Source organism: Drosophila busckii, chromosome 2L, assembly GCF_011750605.1.
Source record: "Drosophila busckii strain San Diego stock center, stock number 13000-0081.31 chromosome 2L, ASM1175060v1, whole genome shotgun sequence".
NCBI lineage: Eukaryota > Metazoa > Arthropoda > Insecta > Diptera > Drosophilidae > Drosophila > Drosophila busckii.
In genome coordinates, this window is record NC_046604.1 from 12956896 (window position 1) to 12971079 (window position 14184).

Here is a 14184-nt window from a genome sequence, read left to right on the forward strand (position 1 = left end):
AATTTATATTTTCATTAGAATTTTGCAATATAAATTGCATTTAAATAATGTGCTTAGTTAAATTTACAATTATGAGAAGTAACTAAATACATAAATCTATATAAAAAGTCTAATTAAAAAGCATGTTTACCCTTTATATTAATGCTTAATTTATTTGTGTTGCATTAATATATCTAATATGTAAATATTTTTATATTAATTGATTTAATATTTATTTAACATTAACACGATAAATAGAAAAAGGGTAAATTAACTGATTAAAAAGTTTTAGAATAATTATTACTTATTTATTTACAAGATTAATTATTATTATTAATTATACAAACTAATATAATAACTAAGTGCCAGCTACTAAGCCCATCGACTCTTAATTAATTATATATTGTAGTATTGTTTAAATATAAACTTCAAAAACTAGTTATATCCTATTTATTATTTATACGTAACTTATTGTAATTAAATTAATTAATAAATCTATTAAATCAAGCAATAATTAATAGTTTATTTAATAAATATAATGCTAAGAGTATTTCACAACTTAAAAGATTTCAATTAGCCAATTAATTTCTAATCAAATTATTTACTGCATTAGTAGCTTTAAATGATCTTAATAACTCAATCTTTATGCTTAATTTATATTAGTTTATTTGTATTAAACTAATTTATCAAATATCTAAAAAATAACTTGATTTAATAAATATTATGCTTGAGGCATTTCAAAGTACGAGAAATAAGTAAATACTTCTTCAATTAGTCGATTAAAATTAAATAGAATTTTTAATTCTATTAGTTTGATTTTATTAATATATTTAATGCCTAATTAATTTAATATATCTAATGCCTAATTAATTTAATATATCTAATGCCTAAAATTTACTTGATTTAATAATAAATATTATGCTTGAAGTATTTAAAATCAAATCCTTTAGGCTGCTGCCTAAAATTGAATTTAATGATTTATTATATTCTGATTTTAACCGCAAATTGCAAAAAGTTACTTAAAAAATATGTTTACGCTCACTTGGCATTGCTGCTTAATTTATATTAATTTATTTATATTGAATTAAATCATCTAATTACGCACTAATTTACATATTTTTTCACTACATTTGTTCTTGTCTCTTTCTAATGCACTGCGCGCTCTCAACTTTTGCAGTCAATGCACTAAATAATAATTATTTAGTTTTGACCTCACACACAGCAGTGTTTGTATTTATGTCTGTGTGTGTGTGTGTGTGTGTGTATTTGTATAGTGCGCGTCAGACGTAATTAATCATTGGATTTTACACGCCACGAGGGCGACATTTGATTATTTTCAACAACACACACGACGACGACAACAATAACAATAACAATAACAACAAGTGCATTGTACAATAATAAATAAATCTAAAATTAATTTGTTGCTCATACGCCATGTGGCACACACACAGTCAGAGCTTAGACTGTACGTGTGTGTGTGTGTTGGTGTCTGGTTTTGTGTTTTTGTGTAATTTGACGCCTGTTGTTTGTTATTTAGTTGTTCAGTTCAGTTCAGTTCAGAGCGTGCCCCAGCGTCATGCAATGCAATTTTGTGGTTTTGCAGTTAGCCAAATGCAACAACCAGCCAAAGCCGCCCGCTGTTATTAATGAGTTGCAATTGCTTAATATGTCTGTGTCGTGGTGTGTGTTTTTGTCTCATTGTATTTGCGGTCGCCTGGGCGTTGACAGTGCATTTGATAACTAATTTGGCTAATCACAAGTTATGACAACAGTCCAAAGTTTACTTTGCTTCTCTCACGCTGTTTGGGCGCTTCCAATATTTTAATACAGTAAGCAAAATAGAATAGCAATGCCTTAATTATATTCTTAGCTTAATCGGTATATGCATAAATAGTTGCAATAATTGCTCAAAGGTAAAGTCAGTTTAAATTCTATCTACGTTTCTAACTTGCTTAAATTCTCCTTAATCTCAATTTGCTTTGGCGCTATTTTAATATAATAATATTGGTTTCTTATTCGGGTTCTATGGATAAATGAAAAAAATATCCATACTAAATCGTTTTTAATCTAAAATAGTTAAAACTCTTCTTAAAGATTCGGAGAAAATATGCAAATGTTTTTATGCACATTTTAATTTAGTATATAAACATTTTTAATAAAATATATATATAATAAAATATATTATCATTGTAATTATTAATATAGACATTCTTTTTGCTTAATCTCGGTCTTTGAATAAATAAACAAAAATATTCATAATAATTGCTTAAGCTCAAACTTCTGAAAAATAAAATGGAATTAAATGGAATTTTTAGCTTAATCGGTCTATGGATAAATAATTTTATTATTTAGCTCCAATTGCTTAAGGAAAAGTCAGTTCTAAGTTTCCTTTAGCTAATCGGTCTATCGATATTTAAACAAAAATATCTACAATAATTTGCTAAGCGAAAAGTTCTGCGTATTTGAATAAAAATGGAATTAAATGCATTCACTCTATGCATAAATATCTTTAATAACTGCTTAAGTTCAAGACAAAGTCTTAAGACTTAAACTCTTAAATATTACTTGATTTAATAAATATTAATAAGAGTTTTTATTAAATACAAGAGTTTAAATAAATTCTTGTGCAATTTAAAATTAAAATATTGTTTAAGTTTAGCTTTAATTTATTACAGTTTGCAACTGGTTTTAATCGCTCTATTGATAAATCAACAATTGTTAACGCTCAGCAGCAAAAGTTTAGCAAACTTTCAAACCAATTTTATATTTTTAATTTGTTAATTATTAAGTGTGCAAATTCTTCGCTTATTCGCTCTATGAATAAATCGAAAAATATACAATAATTGCTTTCAGACAAAATTATATAAATATAAAAATATCTTAATATTTATTTACAAGCAATATCTAATATTTAGCAAAGTTTCAAACCTGCTTTAAAATTTAACAGCCCGAGCTCAGTTTGCGTCTGAATGTTTGCAATCAATTTCGATTTGATTTTCTTCAGCACTCAACTCACTTTCTTACTTTTCGCTTTTTTGTGTGTAATTTGTTTGGCAGGCAAAACTTTTGCATATTTGGGCAAAAGAGAAATTGTTTTTAATTGTTCTGTTTGCCATTTGGATGCTGGCATGTGCCAGCTTTGAAAACATAAGCAAATGTTTGCAGTATTTTGGCCTGGCCAATAATAACAAAGCTAACAACTAACTCAAACATTGTTGTATATTTTTAGTTTTGTAAATTGTTTAATGTCTTGTCCATTGACTTTTTGCCAGCAACAACATTTTTGCAATTTTACTTGCCACTCTCTTTTTTTAGTTGCAACTGCTGCTGCTTCTTCTACTTCATCTTTGCCACTTGCAGGCGGCACTTGAGTTGCTGCTGCTGCTGTTGTTGTTGTTGTTGATTTTTCAAGTGCAAAGAGCGCCAAAGTGTATAAACAAACGTAATGGAGAGCCATGTTGAAAACACCCCTCCCCCCTCTCTTACACTCTCTTAGTCGATTGCAAAAAATCAGAGTATAAAACTACATAGTTTACTGCACTTTACAAAACTTTGATTAAGATTTTTCGTTTGTTGCTTTTGCTGCTCTTGGCTTTTGTTTTTGTTTTTCGTTGCTGCTGCTGCTTGAGCTAAAAAACTTTTTGAATTGCTTGCGCTTGAGTTTCGAGCTTCTGTAGCTTTGGGATTTGCTTTTGATTCTTTGTTGCAAACGCATGTGCTGCTGCTTCTGTTTCTTCTTCTTCTTCTATTTTTGTGGCTTTCGGTAATGTTAATAAAGCGTAAAGTAAAGGTGGCGCCCAATACTCAAAACATTGGATTACTTTGTTTATATAAAAACAACACAAGTTTTTCAAACGTAAAGTGAACATGTATTGAGATTTGAGATAAGCTTAGAATGTTGCTCAAGCAGCTTAAAGATTTCTAATGGATTGCTAGCAATTTGAGCATTATTGCAATTTAGCAAATAGATAACAAATTACTTAGATAACAGTTTAGCAAAGAATTTGAATTTAGATTATTTAAATATATATTTTTTTAAAGTGAAGAATTCAAAAATTATCACTTGTTATATTTAAATTATTTCTAAATTTTTAAAAAATATATTTACGCACTTTGTTTAACCTTTTGAATAAAGATTTAAAATTTGCAAAGTAAAAAATTTGGATTAAAAATGTTGGAAAATATCTTTTGAACAAAGAATTTGCAGGTATTAAATTTCGATTGAAAATATTTAAAAATATATTTGTTGAACCTTTGTTGAAAATGAAAGTTAAGCAAAGATAAAAAATTTTCATTCATTAAATTTATGTTTTAATCTAATTTTATACATTAGTCTATTAACTTAATTAATCTAATATTGTTTCAAAATATCTTTGTTGAACCTTTGTTGAAAATTAAGCAAAGCAAGTTAAGCAAAGATTAAAAATTTAGATTTTAAACTAATTTTATACATTAATCTATTGATTTAATTAATCTAATATTATTTCAAAATACATTTGTTGAACCTTTGTTGAATATTATAGTTTAGCATGAACTAAAATTTTTATTCATTAGTTTATGCTTATTATTATTGAAACTTTCATTCCTTGTTATTATAGCTTGAGCTAGAATTTTTATAAATTGTTTAAATTGTTGCTTTAAGCACTTTGTTTAACCTTTTGAGCTTCATAAGTGATTTTGTAGCTTAATTTATGTTGGTTGCCCCCCCAAGTACCAATTGGCATTTCATTTGTGTGGCAAGTGTGGCAGCCACAAAATACAGGGGGCAGTCTCAAGAGTAAATAGGGCTGCATAACAGCCGTCAGCTGCAAGCTTTTAGGCTTGCCAACCATGCCACACCCAACGCATACAAAAAAAAAGCAGCTCGAGCCACAAGATTTCTTTTCTATTTTAGCCCAAAAGGCAAGAATTTTTAATATTTCATTAAATTAAGTGCGCCGAAATTCGTTCAACTGGCACATGATGAGCACACACACACACAGCAATGGGCGGGCGTGTGGGCGTGGCAAAAACATTTGTAGTTTAGACAGCAGCAACCCCGACTGGCTGCTGCAACGAAATCCGCTTAAGTTTGTCTGCGTTTGCTGCTTTTACTTTTCCTTTTCTTTTCTTTTTTTTTCGGTTAAGTCGCAGGAATTTTTGGCTTCGCTTGCTGGCTCATGAAATTAACTTGGTAATGGCGGCAGCTTAGCCAAGGCTCGCTGCTTGGGTCATGTTTAAAATTGTGAGCAGCTGCTTTAAGCCTTAAATATGACAAGGCAAAAATCTAAAAATTCAAGCTTTAGCTTTTTATTGCTTTCTCTCTTTCTCTTGCGCTTTATGTGTCACGCGCTTTGTTTAATCCCAAGTCACAATTCTCCAACTGGCCAAAAGTCAATGAGGCTAACACAAGCTGCTGCCATTTGCATCTTGTCAAGTTTCGCGCTGTTAATTCCACAAGAGAGTGCAACTTGTAATTTGCAACAGGCTTCGCTGCAATATTTATTTTCGCTTCTCCACTTTGATGCGTAACGTTAAAAAGCGTTTACGTTAACGTTACGTAAGCTCAAAAGCCGTACAGCTTGCTTTTTGTTTAGGCATTTAAAAGAACTTTGCTTTGGCTTTAATTAAAATATATATGCATTAATTTTACTTACGCTCAGTTGTTGTTGTTGTGTTGTTGTTGTTAGCAGCAGCAGTTGCTGGCGTTGCAGCTGTAACCGCAGCTACTTTTTTAGTCAAAAGACCTGCTAGTTATATATAATCCACAATTTGTTTGGCACGCATTTTCGTTAAGAAAAATATAAGTTTAGTTTTATAGCAATAAATAAATGCTTTAGCTAAATAAAAACATAATTAACTTATAAGCAAAGCCACAAGTGCGCGCTGCTCATAATCATCAAAGTCTTGGCTCAACTAATTAGAAATCAATAGGCAATTGCCTCAGCATTTGAGTTAATTTGAGTTGCCAAGCTTAGGCTTAAGCAAAAAGGAAATTCAGACATTTCCGCATTAGAAATCCGAGTCTAATGGTCAAACAAAAATAGACGACAAAATTGGCAAATTAGTTGACTTAGTTTTTTTTTGTGTGTGGCTAGTTATAACAAATTGTTATTGAGTGGCTAATTTGCTATTAAATAGCAACTAAGAAGCTGTCATATGAATAAGTTTGAAATAAATTATAAGCTGAAATTAAAGCTGCCAAACTTATAGCAATTAATGATTAATAATAAATATAATATTGAATAAGCTTGAAGCAGCTCGTAAGCAGCAGTTATGTTGACTCTTGAAGCTAACAAGCTTATTTATTGATATTAAAGGCAATTTAGTTGACTTATATTTTTAGCTACAGAGACAACAAATTGCTATTGAGTGCACTTGAGATTGAAATTAGTTGCTTTGGTAACTAAAGTGGCTAATTTGGTAGTAAATTGAAGCTAAAGAGCTCTAAGCTTCACTTATAAAATAGTTGACAAGTCAATTTCAATATTGACAATAGATTGACAACAAATTTTTGGCAGTTGACAGCTGTTTTACTAAAATTTCTTCAGTTGACAAGTTCAGTTGATGATGTCAACATTGACTTAATTGTCAACTAATGCACAAAACAATATAAAAGTTTATAAAAATTAACAATAAATGAACTTAAGCATAAGCAACTCTCAAGCTTATGCAGTACACAAAATTCATTCTTAAATAAATTAAATATGAAACATAAAAAAAAGTAAAAGATTTACAAACAAAACTCTTTTTGCTGGACACGTGATTCACTTCAATAAAACAATAGAAAAAACTAAATATAAATTAACTGACATTTGATTTGCTTTCGAAACTCGACAGAAGCTCTCAAGCTTATTATAAATTAACTGAGTTGCAAATAATAATTTAAACATGTATAAACAATTTGCAACTTACATAGAAGCGCCGCTGTATTGGTCAACTGGGCATTGCCTGGTGAGTTGGCTGCATTGGTTAGATTCGGTTGCGTCATGGCCGCAATGGCCGCCAAATTTTGCACAGCAATCGGATTGAGCAGACCAGCAGCTGCTGCCGCGCTTGTTGTATCCTGTGACGAATTATTTTGCTGAGCAGCATTCAGACCGGAGAGTGCTAAAAACAATAAACAAAAAAAGGGCAATTAATCATTACTATATAGAGTGGGTGGTGGGTGGGTGGACGCACCTTGCAGCAGCTGTTGCTGCAATCCTACAGTTTGTATTTGCTGCAGTAAAATGTGGGCGGGCGTTAAGGCATCGGCGCCCATAACGGGCGACGCCTGTTGCGGTGGGTTCGGCAGTATCGGTGTCGAAACACTGGTGGCCGTCTGTCCTAACGGTATATTGATATTCGTTGCCAGATTCCATAAATTGGCCTGTATCTGTTGTATCTTCTTTTGCTCCTTCTCCTTTTGCGTATCTGCAAATTTGACAACCAACGGCGATGTGCAGCCCTCCATGATTTTATTCTGACTCAAAGTCTGTGTAAATCAAGTTCAAAATTAATTAATATTCACAATTCATAAATTAACTTGAGTCAACTTACCACTTTAATAGCTGAAATGGCAGCGTGCTTGGTGGCAAATGTCACAAAGGCACAACCTTTGCTCTGTCCGTTCTGGTCACGCAACACTGTACACTCCTCAATGGCACCGTGAACTTCAAACAATTTACGCACGTCGTTCTCGTTCAGCTTCTTATTTAGCATGCCCACAAACAGTTTGCGTTCTGTAATGAAAGCAGAATAGACGATTAGTAATAAATATAGTATTAAATTAAATAAATACAATATTTCCCAATTCAATGATTGCTGCTCAAGAGTTAATGGTATAAATATATGAATCTTTCAAATGCGCCTTCATATGACAGTTCTCATAAATATATTGTTCGACCTTCTAGATTACTTTTACTGATTTTTATTATTTAAAAATAATAGTTAATGATCCCCCCTTGCATTATTTATTGTTTCCAGGTTGGTTGCTCTATTATTTAATATATTTTTTTAATTATACATTTAATATGATATAAGAATAATATGAACTAAGAGCTCGAAGTCAGACTGAATTCAACAAATCTATAAAATAAATAAATTCGCTTAATATGTAAGTTCTGATCAAGAAGTGCACCTAAGCTGCTTTTTAATTCATCTTAGACCCTTGTTCGACCTATCGAAGCATGAACTCTAATAAATAATAGTTTGGTACTGCTTAAATTTATGAAACAGATTATCACTTAATAATGCAGACTCGTATTGTTGGTCTTATAGTATGAACAAATAGCAATAGCAATAGCAACACATGAAACAAAAATTAAACAAAGAGTTCAGAAACCTTGTTTAATTTTTGTTTTTGTTATTATTTACAGCTTGTTTAAATATTTTTAATTAAACATGTAGTCAACTTTATAAGAATATTTCAAGCTTGAATAGATATGTGCGCTGGAATTATTAGCATTGTTTGAAAATAGTTTAATAACAACTAAGACCTCGAAGTCAAACTGAATTCAAATTCAACATTTTTATAAACAAAATCAATTCGCTTAATATATAAGTTCTGATCAAGTGCAACTAAGCTGCTTTTCGAAGCATGAACTCTCATCAATAATTGTGTCGTATGCTTAAATTTATGAGAAAGATAATAACTTAATGATAATGAATTAATAGCAATAGCAACAGATGAAACAGAAATTAAACAAGCAGTCCAGAAACCTTGTTTATTTTTTGTTTTTGTATCAAGTGTTGTTTGAAAATATTATTACCTTTTTTTTAAATATTTTTTAAGTAGACATTTAATAAGATATAAGAATCTTTCAAGCTCGAATTATTGGTATTGCTTAAAAATAGTTAAATATGCACTAAGAGTTCGAAGTAAGATTTCGAGTGAAGCTGACTGCTCCACTAGAATTTTCTGTAGAATTTTTTCGACAGTGGATTTGAGTTTTCTGGGGTGCAATTAACATTGAAGAGAGCAACATTTCTATTAAATGATTGCATCTCCATTCCATTCAAGTCAACAAATTAATAGACACATGACATCAATAGACACGCCTCTATATGAATCTTAACTACAATTTATTACAATCAGTGGTTGAAGTTAAAAGCAGAAAAGCAGCAGCTGGAGTTGCATAGATTCAATTAGAAAGCAATATATACTTGCTGAAATTGAAAATTTATTAGCAAGCCTCAAGACAAGTGTAAAGTGTTGCTCGTATTCCAATTAGATTTCAATTTGGGTAGGCTAAAAAGGCAACGCACTTTTCAATTAGATGTGTTTACCTCTGAGCTTCTTTTTAGGAATTTGATAATCAATTTTTATTGATTTTATTAATTGATATATTACGCATATATATTTGCTTTCTTTGTTGCTATGCTTTGCTTGTAGTCAAAAGCTTGCTCTCTATTTAAACCATGGCTAGCTATAGTCTAGGCCTTGGCCTTGGTAAATTAATCGCAGCGTGAAGTCTTTGCGAATGCGGAAGCAACAACAACAACAATTGTTATTAACCTTCAATGCAGACAGACCGACAAACAGTCAAGCCAAAGGCAACAGCATATGTAATAACAATAGGCTCAAGCTCAACTTGTAGACCTTAGCATTGGATTACAAAACTGGTTCGAATAAAGTTCAGTGCAATGCCAACTGGGCGTGTACTTAACCCAGTTCTAATTGTGGTTTTGGCTTATTTGGAAATGGAGAGTGAGTTGCGTATGTTTAGTTAATTTGGCCAGCACATTTAACAATGCTCAATTAATTTTGCATAAATTAAAATGCGCTAGGGCTAACTAATTGCTGCTAACTGCTCTATAAAATGCATAAAAATTCTAACAAATATCAGCTAATTTATTTGCACAAACACGCAAAATGTGCGCGCATAAATTAATTGTTATTACATGCATGAGCAGAGTTTTTGGCTCTGAACAAATAATAAATGCACTGCCAAATGCACTTCATTAAAATAACAGAAAAACATGGCAAATATTTTGAGATTGCAACATTGTAAATTGCAAATTCTATTGTTTAGAAATATTTTATCATAATTTGCTGCACAATAAATTTGAACAATTGTTTGCATTAGCAGCTTGTTAAATTTCAAAAATTTAGCTGAGCTCAGTTTAAAGTTAAGTATACGTATTAAAATACGTTTAAAATATTTTGCAGCACAATTTTAAATATTTTAAAGTTAAGTATACATATTAAAATACGTTTATAATATTTAACATAATTTGCTGCACAATAAATTTGAACAATTGTTTGCATTAGCAGCACTGCACAATTTTACTGCACAATTTAGCTGCACTCAGTTTAAAGTTAAGTATACGTAACGTATGCGTAACATTTGAGCTTGCAGTTGATTATTATGAATTTTATTATTACTCAAGTCTCAAATATTTAGCTGCGTATAAAGTTAAGTATACGTAACATCAATGCTGTTGATTATTATGAATTTTATTATTACTCAAGTCTCAAGTGTAAGCGAGATAGCGAACGTTGTTGCACTTGCCGCAAAACATTCCGCAGCGCATTACGTGCTGCAATTCCACTTGCCACTTCTAAGCTTTTTCTATTTTTTTTCCCATCATCATCATCAACAGCAGCAGCAGCAGCAGCAGCAACTTGAGCGTTATCTAATGCAAAAGCTGCTTGCTCTCAGTATTATTATTACGATTATTGCTATCTATAGCTGTAGCCAGCATTGCACTTGAGCCATATTAACATAATGCCAAGTGTAAAATAAAAATTGTAGCACATACATTGAATTCTAATTGTAAATTTGCAAACGCTTAAGCTGCTGCTTTTAATTTAAAATTTTAATTTGCAAACGCATTAACTTTAAGTTTAAGCCTCGACTAAAGTTAGCTCTTTTTAAATTATTAATATTGCCTTTGGTCCTGCTGCAGTCCAGAGGCTGCGTCCAAGTTTCTTTTACTCCTTTTGCACGCCTTAATGCAACTAATCTGCTTCTAGTGGCGCACATTAAGTGTTGCCACGCTTTCGACTTTAATTTGAAAACATAAAGCAACGAGCAGAGCGGCAAAGAGGCAGCAGCCAGAGCCAGAGCTTGCCTCACTGGATGCTGCCGCTGCCGCTCCAGGTGCATCGACTAAAGTGTGGCCCCACTTGTGCCACTCACACACACATACATACTTATATATATGTGTGTGTGTGTGTTGTCGTGTTTGCACAGTCAGTCAGGCCGTCATTTTTTCTGCCATTTTGCATGCAACTCAACTCAACCACTCAGTGCTAACCAAACCAAACCCAGGCGAACCCAAATGGCAACTAAAGCAACGCGTTGCCATAATATAGACTCGAATGTTGATGAAGTGCTGCCAGCCCAGCCCAGGCCAGAGCAGCTGCTCTTAATGCTTCCAGCTCTATGCACTTTAAGTTTATGCCATAAAAAGCAGCACATATGAATTATTTGAAAATATATTAAAAGTTTTATTTCAACATTAAGCTTTTGGCATAGTGCATTTGATTTAGATTTAAATTAAATACTTGCATTTGAATTTAAAAAAAAATGAGCATATAAAAAATTAGTGTATGCATAGTTTTTACTATCGATAGCATCGATTACTAAATTGTTTGTAGGTTTTATAAACAATTAATTTGAATTTTTAATTGCAGAATTTTAAACTAAATATTTAAAAAAAATTTAAGACATCAAATTTTACAATTTGTATTAGATTTTTGTTATGGAAAGTTTTTACTATCGATAGTAAGCGATAAATAAATTGTTCTTTGGTTTTATGTAAATAATTAAATTGAATTTCATTGCAGCATTTAAAGTAAATATTTTAAAAAATATTAAACATCGATTTTACAATTTGCATTACCTTTTTTGTTATGGCACGTTTTCACTATCGATAATAGCGTTAGTTTTAATTTATAATAAATCGCACAGTTTACTAATAAATTGTTATTTTTTTTTTAAATAGGCATTAATTAATTTAATTTGCTTTGCAGCTCAATTTCATCATATAAAATATAATTTATGCTGAAATAATTTATGTATGAAATCTTTACGCTTTAGCTTTGTTATGCTTTTTTATCGTTAATATCGATATCAATAACAAGCAATTAATTTTTTTAAATATTCAAAATTTTAATGCTTATGCAATTTACATTTATTTACTTTTGCTGCTTATTTTCTGCATTTTAATTACGCTCTTTAATTTGGAATTTCAATCTTAAGCTCTCTGCTCACATATGTTTTTTCCCTAGCAAGCAAAACTTTTTTCATTATTTAAAGCTGCGCTGGTTTTTAATAGAAAAAGAAGCGCTTTTGTAATCTGCAAGGCACAAAAAAATTTGCATTTTGTCACTGTGCGGGCCAGAGAGCGCGCTCTCTCTCTCTCTGTCTCACTCTTTTGCTGCCTCTATGCCCTCATAGTCAACGTACTTAGTTGATTCTGTATGTAAGCGGGTCATATTTGCCGCCATTGCAAGGCAGGCTGTGTTCCTGTCCTAGTCCCGGACACGGACACGGACACGGATACGGCGACTAGCTGAACTCCACTCCGCTCACTGCTCGCCGCTCTCCGCTAGCGCTTAGCTTATTTTATGTCACAAATATGAGCAGCGCGCGTCGTACGCAATGCCACGCCTGGTTGGGTTTTAGATTGAGCTGGGTGCTGGTGCTGGGTGCTGGGTGGGGTTGGGTTGGGTTGGTGGCTGCTTGGTTAGCTCTCAGTATGGTTGGCTGGTCGAGCTCTCGCCACTTTGCATGCATCGCTGCGTGTTTGGCATATTTAACAAATTTTCGCTAAAATAATGTAATGTTGCCCCCCCCACCCAAACACCCTCCCACCCTACCTACTAGTTGGTGTTGTTGTGGCTGTGGTTCTCTCGCTGTTTCCACTGCGCTAACGCTGGTAAAATCTAATCAAGCGGCTGTGGCCGGCAGCCAACTGCAAAAACTTATCAATAAGCCACATATACTCATAGCCACAATGTTTTCTCGTTGACCCTCCCCCTCAACCCCCTTGACCTTTTATCCTCTCACGCAATTTTGCTGTCATTCGCATGTGTGTGGCAGCCAAAAACAAAAAAAAGAACGTACAAATTTTTATATACATCACCTTGGCAGCTAATGAAATTTCAGCGCTGCTCTTTTGCATTATTAAATTTAATTTTGGGTCGAGCGCGCTTTCAAAGAAATTATGGCAAATATTCTTTTTTTTTTTTTTTGGCAGCTTGTGCATATAAAATTTAAATTTTAATCGCAAGCAGCGCAATTTCCATTGGATTTGCAGCAAGAATTGCTTTTGCTTGAGGGTGGGGGTGGGCGTGGGTGTCAGAATATTTGGCAGGTATTGTTCACAAGTCGAATTTTAGTGAGATTTGCTTTTCGTTTTTTTTTCATTTGGGGGTATAATAAACACTTGAGCTTCATTCAAAATGCATAAGCAAAAATGTTGATATGCGCTAACGAAAAAGTTGAGGTTTAATTAGTGAGAGTTTAAATTAAAAATCTAAATAAAAGAAAAATAACTATAAATTGCGAAATGGTAAAATAAATTAAAGATTAAAGGATTAATATAAATTTGAAAGAAAAGAACACAAATAGTTTGCATAATTATTGAAGTAAAAAATTCTGCTAACAAAAATAAAGTTCAATAATAAATAAATATAATTATTTTTAGCTCAAAAAAAATATAATAAAAATACAGAATAATTATGTGGAAAAAATAGATTTTTTTTAGATAATTGAATATTATAAAATATAGTAAAAAAAAAAATTCAGTTGAATTTCTTTCAAAATTTGTTTGTTTATGGAATAAATATATATATAAAAATTTTGTGTATATAAATATTTATATATATAATATTAAATTTGTTATATATAAATATTTATATTTTATATATTATATTTATATTTATAAACATTTATAGTAGGCTTCCAATTATAAAAATTTTATCTTTGCTTTTAATATTGCACTTTAAAATTTCAATCTCATAGCAAATAAAAAATGCAATCATAACAATAAAAAAAAATAAATATAAGACAGTTGCTTTGCTTTAGCTCTAATATAAATATTTCTTTGTATATGTTTTTTATATGTATCTGCATTTTCAAGTTCCCCACTCCGTCTCCTCACTCTAAGTCTCTGACTTGCTTCTGTTCTTAGAGCCCAGCGCTAGCTTTTGTGGCAGCTGTATATATATTTTTTGTATATTTTGTGCTTCAAGCATTAAAACTGCCACTTGCTAGACCAACTAGATAT

At 31.6% G+C, this 14184-nt stretch overlaps 1 protein-coding gene across 3 annotated transcripts in view; it reads right to left on the bottom strand.

Annotated features, from left to right (window-relative positions):
• Positions 1 to 14184, bottom strand: part of LOC108607865 (CUGBP Elav-like family member 2) — a 69423-nt gene that overhangs the window by 11526 nt on the left and 43713 nt on the right. For all 3 annotated transcript variants that reach the window (XM_033294974.1, XM_033294975.1, XM_033294976.1), the window contains 3 exons: positions 7504 to 7685; positions 7144 to 7438; positions 6877 to 7071 (listed from right to left, as the gene is read on the bottom strand). In XM_033294974.1, the coding sequence (XP_033150865.1) occupies positions 6877 to 7071; positions 7144 to 7438; positions 7504 to 7685 (672 nt within the window). The remainder of the gene's footprint in view (positions 1 to 6876; positions 7072 to 7143; positions 7439 to 7503; positions 7686 to 14184) is intronic.